Here is a 7,734-nt window from a genome sequence, read left to right as displayed (position 1 = left end):
TCCACACCCACACCCTCCCCCGCACACACGCAGTCCTCCCACACGCTGCCACTCACACCCGCATCTTTGACACTCTGACACACTTACATAGGCTCACACGCTCACACCGCACCGACCCCCACCCTCCCCAGCTACAGCACTTCAGGCCTCTGGCATTCACTTGCACATACTCCCTACCACGATGACTGACAGGTGTCCTCCCACGCACACCTCTCTCACACTCGCTTTCTAGGACACCCCCATTCACAGCGTGACATGCAGGCACTCTCCTCTCGACCTCACGAGCCTCCCTTAAAACTCCAAGTCCCGGAGGGTCCCGAAGTGGTTAAGGCCAGAATCCCGGCTCCAGCTGCCCCTGCCCCCTCCCCTTAGCGTCACCACTGGACTCCATCAATAATGCAACGCCGAGTTCTGGGGAGACGGCAGGGGGCCTCCGGGCCGTTCCCCTAGCCCTGGTTTGCACTCCGCACCCTCCTCCCAGCCCGGGGAGAACACGCTTCTCGATGCTCATTGGCCACTTTCCACTAAGCCCTCCCTCCAAACGCCTGGGCGCCAGTCCCTGGCAGAGAGGACCCCAGAGCTGGGACCCGTGGGGTGCAGCCAGTAGCGGCAGAGACGCGGAGAGGAAGAAGGCAGAGTGGGGGATAGACAGAAGCTGGTGGAGCAAGGCCAAGGGCAGCCCGCCGAGACCCAGGGAGAGCTCAGGCTGGGAGCCGGAGCCCCGCGCCCCAAACCGGTAGCGCGCAGCCAAGGCGCGGGGACCCTGAGCCCTGGCCTGGGGACGCTGAGCCGGGCACTGCAGGCGAGCCCCGCTGTCCAGCCCTTCCCTTGGTGGAGCGCGGGATTCTCCTGGGTGCGGGGACAGTGCTCCCCCTCCTTCTCCGCGCAGCACGCGCCAGCCGCGGCTCCGGACAGCGGAGCAGGGCTCAGCCGGACACCCCAGGAGCGTGCAGCCGCCCGCCATGGACCCCAAGGACCGCAAGAAGATCCAGTTCTCTGTGCCCGCGCCCCCGAGCCAGCTCGACCCCCGACAGGTGGAGATGGTAAGGGGGCCGCGCCCCATCCACGTATCACCCCCCAGCACACATCCCCTACCCCCACCCCAGCACAGTCCGTCCGGTCCCATGTTGGACCCAGCCTGGGCTGCAGCGGGGCGCCCCACAAGACAGGAAGTTCGCTGGAGACTCCTAGCAACTTTTCCCCGGACCTTTGAGTCGATCTTGGGCGGGAGAATTCCCGCAGTGAGCGTCCGGAAACAATCTGTTCGCGGGACTGCCCTTTTGGCTCTTACATAGCCTCGCTGGGCTAATCGTTTTCCCACAGGGACCACATCACCTTGGTGGCACCCCATGGACACAAACAGCTCTGGCGTCTGAGCTGTCACTTCAACCACTCACGGTCTAGAGGACCCCAGTTTCACCCTATAGGCCTAGTCGGGGGTCCCCAGAACGTTGTTCTGAATACTCTCTGCTATCACGACCTGGAGCTGCAACCCCAGGCAGTGAACTGACATCTCCTCCTTGAGGCTTGAGAGACCCACACAGGTGTGAGGGAGAATGGTGGAGGCAGAGGTCTGTCCTCGACCTAGCAAGGACACTTGTTGCTGAGATGCCAATGGCTCTGGAGAGGGAGGGTAGTAAAAACTGGACAAAGCCCTTCTTGGGGTGTTTAGGGGTGGGCTGAAGCCTGGGCTTAAGCAGCTTTTGGCAGCGACTGCTTGAGCTTCAATTACCTGGTCCTCTCTCCATGTCCCTGGAGCTCCGAGGGGACCTAATTAACTGACAGTTGGTCTGATTGCCTAGCTAGGGGTGGGCAAGGAGAACATGTTTTCATTGTTTTCCCATGAGAACTGGGTGAAAATTCCACAGCTTGAGAAAGACTCTGCCAGTGGGCCCAGACTCTAACCTCCAGAGACCCCAGCAGACCCCTGAGTCTGGAACTCAGGCCCACACTCGAGCCTCAGGTAAGGGTGGGGGTGCCTGCAGTACTGAGCTCAGACTTCTTCTGCAGTGGAGCCCAGCTGCTTTGAAGCCCTTGAGCTGACCTTTGGTGGGTAGGACCATAGGTAGCTCCCTCGGAGTGCTCAAGTTGGCTGTAGGAGCTGACGCCAGCTTTGGTGTCTAGAGAAAGTTCTACAGTAGCTGTGGAGTGTGGCTGTCTGGACTGGGAGTCTGGGGATGGTTTTTCTAGTCCTTTGGACTCAGTGTGCTGTGTGACCTTGAGTACTTTGCTGAACCTCTTCTAAGCCCCGGACTTTTCATCCCTGTAAAATAAAGCGATTGCATGAGCCCAGTGAGGGCCAACTGCCTTTGATTCCCAGGCTCCCTGAGGACTCCAAAGCCCAGCTCCCAGCTGGCTGAGTGTGATGGTGAGATGCCCCTATGAGGCATTTATCCTGTCCTTCCTTCCTCCATCTCCCTAGATCCGGCGCCGGAGACCAACCCCTGCCATGCTATTCCGGGTCTCAGAACACTCCTCACCAGGTAGGGCCCATTCCCTGCTCCCTACCTCACCCCTGGTGCCTTTCTGGGGGCCCCCACCAGAGAAGAACAGGCTGGAGACTGGAGGCTTGGAAGGCCAATGCAGCTGGGTTGGTTTATTCTCCTGGCACCTGTTGGCACCAGGAGGGAAGGGCACACTTTTGCTGTCCCAAAGACTGAGGCTTTGGGGAAAGTAACCTGCTTCTTTTTTCTCTTCCTCCTTGGTCATGGTTGGTGTGTGCCTGGTGGTCTCTCTCAGAGGAGGAGGCCTCTCCGCATCAGGTGAGTTTCCTGGGGCAGCTGGAAGGACACTTAGCTGGGCCCTCTGGAGTCGGGTAGACTGTTGTCTGCAAAGCCAACCTAGGACACCACAGGACATATTAGTATACCAATTGCTTCCCTGCCCCCAAAGATCCTGTTCAGGGGTCACCCTCTCTATTAGTGGGGTGGGGTGTCCATGACTGAGGGTCCTGCTCTGAGTCAGGCTTCTGCTAATGGGGGTGGGGCTTAGCCTAGGTGTCCTAAGTGTCCTATGCTATGTCAGCTATTCAAGTCAGTTGTACCACTGGAGGGAGAGGAAGGGGAAGGGTATCTGGGGAGCCTGTTTCAACTGCTTCTTTCCTGTAGAGAACCTCTGGAGAGGGGCACCACCCAAAGTCGAAGAGACCCAACCCCTGTGCCTACACTCCCCCGTCACTGAAAGGTACTAACCCCATCCCTCCATCTGTCTTATGGTCTCCTGGAGCCATGCACGTGCGTGAGGAAGAGGAACTGTCAGCTGGGAAGGACTGCCACCAACCCTCTATCTGACTTGGGAGAATAGCTTTTTCTTAGGTTCCCAGAGGCAGGGAAACGGCAGCTAGGTTCTTAACAGTAGGTTGGGGGGTTGAAAGGGAAAGCTGGGTAGCCCCACAGGACAGTAAGCATTGAGGTGAAAGATTGAGGGTGGCTTTGCTGGGCCATGCTTGCTGCCTGCTTTCCCCTCCGGCTCCATTGCAGTGAGCAGGTCTGCATCCTGGGCTCCTGCATCCTGCATCCGCTTTTCTGTCTGGGATAAAAGATGTCATTCCTGTCTCATATTGCCAGGTCTCATTGGTGGGCAAATGGGTGAAATAAGATGAGAAAGACTGGGGGGCTCACAGAGTAGCTCAGTGGTAGAGCATTTCATTGACTTGACGTGCCCTGGGTTACAGCCCTAATGTGGATTTTACATAAGTCAGTATGGTGGTGCAGAGGTCTGTTAGCTCAGCATTTTGGAGACAGAGGCAGGCTGTTTTTTGTGAGTTCAAGGCCAAACTGATCTAGAGAGAGAGTGCCGGGCCAGCCAGAGTTGCACAGTGATTCCTGGTCTCAAAAAGCAAAACAAAGATATCCGAAAAAAAAAAAACAAAACAAAGCCACTTGATGGCTCATACCTGTAATCTCTCATGTAGGAGGCAGAGGCAGGAAGATTGGTGGGGAAAGGAGATCAGCCTGGGCCTCACAGTGAACACCAGGACAGCTAGGGCAGCGCAGCAAGACCGTGTCCCATACAGAAATGAAAACTGAGTGATTTGGTCCCTGGCCTCTGGGACCCTTTGCCTCTGGGGGTCAGGGAGGGTTTGCAGGAGGGACAGTGCTAAGGCTTGTGGAATCAACAGGCCAGAAAAGACAGGTAAAGAAATGGGGCGCGCAGAGGGGTTGGCGATATGAAGCCAGACAGCTGGAGACTTGATTTCTAGCCAGCTAGCTGTGGGAGATACACCTGAAGGAAGACCAGATGCATGGGAGTGAGCCAAGGGCCTCTGCTTAACGAGGTGCCAGTGGCCTGCCACCCCCACTGGAGGCCTTTCCTGATGGGCCTGTCCCTTCTCCTGGGGGTGTGCTGAGAGCTCCCCCGGGTGGGTGGGTTTAATGTGGCTTCCCAGGAGCCAAGGTCAGCAGGAGTACCTGTCAACCTGCTTGGCAAGCCTGGGAGCACAAGAGAGAAGTGAGGAGGACGAGAGAGGGGAGTTGGTGTTTTCCTTCTCCCAAGACAGGTACATGAAGGAAGGAAGCTACAGTGAGTGGCAGTGTGTAAGGACTTCCCGGAGGGACGTGTAGAAGGAAGAGTTTAAAGCAGGCATGAAGACATGTGGCATATTCCCAAGGAATACAAGAAGTTGGGCTTGAGACTGGGGCGTAGAGTATATCATAGCACACATGAGACCCTGGCTTCCAGTATCAGCACCATGTAAACCAAGTATACTGACCCACCTGTGAGCCTAGCACTCAGGAGGTAGAGCCAGGAGGATCAGAAGTTTGAAGTCATGTTCAGTGAGTCTGAGGCTAACTCGAGATACATAGTGAGACTTTGTCTTAAGACAATCTGGGTCTTCTCCACGCCAGGCTAGGTGAATATGAGGGGGCTCCCCACCCCATGTCCTTTCCGGGAAGGTGTTGGGGATGAGAGCTGGGTCTTACCTACTTTCCAGGGAGGTGTTGGGGATGAGAGCTGGGTCTTACCTACTAAGCACACACTAATGCTGAGCTACACCTCCAGGTCAGCCCTCCCTGGCTTTGGTTATACACTTAGGGAGTGGGCTGAGGTAGGAAATTTCTCGTGTACCAAAAGTTGACCAAAGATCTGTCTACTCCAGCCTCTCAGGGCCGTATCTATAGCATCTGGTAGATAGGGCTGTGGGAAGGAGTCAGGAGAGGGCTGCACTGGGGTTCTTGAGTCTTTTTTTTTTTTTTCCTGAGATAGGGTTTCTCTGTATACCCCTGGCTGTCCAGGAACTCACTCTGTAGACCAGGCTGGCCTCAAACTCTGAGATCCACCTGCCTTTGTCCCCACCCCCACCCCCCACCAAGTTCTGGGATTAAAGGTGTGCAGGGCAGTCACCACACTGCTGGCTTCCTGAATCCTAACAAGGAAGACTTGAGGGAGGGGGATTTTAGGGTCCCAGGCATGGAGAGGTAAGAGAAGGACACAGTATTGAAGGGAAGGACTCTTGAAGGCCCCTCGAGGCACGAGAGACTGAGTAATGCAAACAGGAGCTCACGGGGTGGGAGTGGGGGTGGGGGAGTGGGGGGAGCACAGGCTCTGCACACACCTGCCAGCACCTTGGATCACGAACTAAATAACTCTCCTCCCCCGACTGCCTGCCTGCTGCTGCCTCTCCCTCAGCCTAGAGGCCCTTCTGCACTGAGATGGATCTATTTGGCAAGCCTAGACCTTTCTGGGCAAGGGCAAGTGTCTGGCAGGGCTTGGGTTTTGTAGGGCAGGATTCAAGAGCCCTCCAGGAAGGTGGACAGCACAGCCTCAGGGGAGCAGTGTGGTGGTGGTGGTGGTGGGGGGGTTTGAGGTCAGGTCAGAGCTCTCTGAGTTGGCTCAAGGTGAAACTTTGCTGGGTCCCCAAGGCCAGGGCAGGGCAATTTATTGAGATTTTATTGCCTGGGTAGCTTACCCACAGGCACCGGGAAGAGGTAGGTTGGGAGCTGGGGGCAGGGCGGGGCATTCGGCACACACAATGCACCCTCTGTGCCTGTCCCTGAGTTGGCAGGAGTACATGGCCCTGCTCACTGCACAGGAGGTTTCCAGCCTACCCCCTGGGCTGCTAAGAGGAGGGGCCACTGTTGGATTAAGTAGCCCAGAACCACTGGCCACTGCAAAGAGTCTAGTCTGGGGGCAGTGGACCTAATGTCTCACCTATTCTAAAATCCTGATAGTCCCCGGCCCCTTGCTGACCTTGTCTTTTATGTTGTTTTGTTTGTTATGTAGTTGTTTGTTTGGGTAGTTATGTAGGGTTGTTTATGTAGCCCAGGCTAGACTAGACAGCTCACTATGCAGCTGAGGATGCATATGCGTTCCTGATCTTCTTGCCTCTACTCTGTGGTGCTGTGATTACAGCCTTCTGCTAGAAACAAAACCTAGGGCCCTTTAAATGCTATCTCTCCAGTCCCTCCACCACCCCAGTCTTAACCCAATAATGTTCCTTTAAACCTTGACAATCCCCAGAACCCCCAGCCCATCCCTTTTTCCCTCCCCGCTTTTCGTCTTTGGGAAACCACCCACACTGTTCCTTTCCTCGGCTGCATCTGAGCAGGTCTTCATGGTGGTGGTGGTGGGGTGTTGCTGCTTTCTGGGTCACCGCAGAGGAGGCTGGGAGATTAGGGATATGGGTCACGACAGTGAGGGCTACATCTGAGCAGTCCACTTGCCCAGCAAAGACTTTACGGGCCGCAGGGTGCTGTGACCTCAGGCTCGGGACTGTTGCTGGTTTGGGAGCCTGAGGAAGAGGTGCACATTGGTATCTAAGGCTGGGCAGTTTTGGGCAGGGAAGCAGAGCAAAATGGATCACTGTGAACAAGGATAGGAAAAATGGCCCTGGCCTGCAGGCCTGGCACCTTCTGCCTGAGGTTAGCACTGGGAAACACTTTCCAGTACTGGACACCTGGCTGTGAAGGCTCGCTGGCCAGAGAATGCTAAGCTGTTGCTGAGCTGGCCTGGTCTTGTCCAGCCATGTGCCCTGTGGTGCAGGGGGGTTTTCTGGTGCCAGTGTTGGGGGGAGGGAGGGCAGCATCTTGAAGCAGCTTAAGAGCTAATATGATTAAAATGTACGCCCATGGCTCCCACCTTGGTTTGATGCCCACCCTCCGCGGTGTGGACTGTGGCCTTTTACCATTGAACTCGGGTTTCTTGGGGCAGCACCTCTACCTCAGTTGCACGCATGAGCTGCCCCTTCATCTTGGCTGATGCCCGCCTCCCCATCCCCTCTGCCAGCTGTGCAGCGCATTGCGGAGTCCCACCTGCAGACCATCAGCAACTTGAGTGAGAACCCGGCCTCTGAGGAGGAGGATGAGTTAGGGGAGCTTCGGGAGCTGGGGTACCCACGAGAGGATGAAGAGGAGGATGAGGATGAGGATGAAGAGGAGGATGAAGAAGAAGACAGCCAGGCGGAGGTCCTGAAAGGCAGCAGGGGGACTGGTAAGCTGAAGGGGCTATGGTCTGTGGTTTCTGCTACCGTGGGGTCAGCTGCAGCTCTTCTGGAAGGATCCTGTGATGTCCTTCTATGGCCAGCTTCTGAGACCTGGCATCCCTTAGTCTTGGTTAACCCTTCACCTGATTAGGTTTTTCCCACTGTTCATCCCTTTCTAAGCAAAGCACAGGACAACGGAGACTAGACCCAAAAAGGAACTTTCTATCTGTGGAAGCGAACTGTGAGGAGGTTCAGAGAGAGAGAGAGAGAGAGAGAGAGAGAGAGAGAGAGAGAGAGAGAGAGAGAGAGAGAGA

General features: G+C 56.0%; 1 protein-coding gene across 2 annotated transcripts in view; it reads left to right on the top strand.

The window, feature by feature from the left end:
- Positions 1 to 295: 295 nt before the first annotated feature.
- Positions 296 to 7,734, top strand: part of Ppp1r1b (protein phosphatase 1 regulatory inhibitor subunit 1B) — a 9,506-nt gene continuing 2,067 nt past the window's right edge. The window contains exons 1-5 of one of the 2 annotated variants that reach the window (XM_028755156.1): positions 296 to 1,043; positions 2,423 to 2,483; positions 2,740 to 2,762; positions 3,108 to 3,183; positions 7,225 to 7,428. In XM_028755156.1, the coding sequence (XP_028610989.1) occupies positions 963 to 1,043; positions 2,423 to 2,483; positions 2,740 to 2,762; positions 3,108 to 3,183; positions 7,225 to 7,428 (445 nt within the window). In that variant the 5' untranslated portion in view covers positions 296 to 962. Of the gene's footprint in view, positions 1,044 to 1,832; positions 1,964 to 2,422; positions 2,484 to 2,739; positions 2,763 to 3,107; positions 3,184 to 7,224; positions 7,429 to 7,734 lie in introns of those variants that run through there. The other variant, XM_028755157.1, reaches the window with a different exon arrangement.

The sequence above is a fragment of the Grammomys surdaster genome, unplaced genomic scaffold (genome assembly GCF_004785775.1).
Source record: "Grammomys surdaster isolate TR1022 unplaced genomic scaffold, NIH_TR_1.0 126048, whole genome shotgun sequence".
Classification (NCBI taxonomy): Eukaryota; Metazoa; Chordata; class Mammalia; order Rodentia; family Muridae; genus Grammomys; species Grammomys surdaster.
Note: the sequence above shows the minus strand (reverse complement) of the source record. Positions and strands in the feature narration are given on the sequence as shown.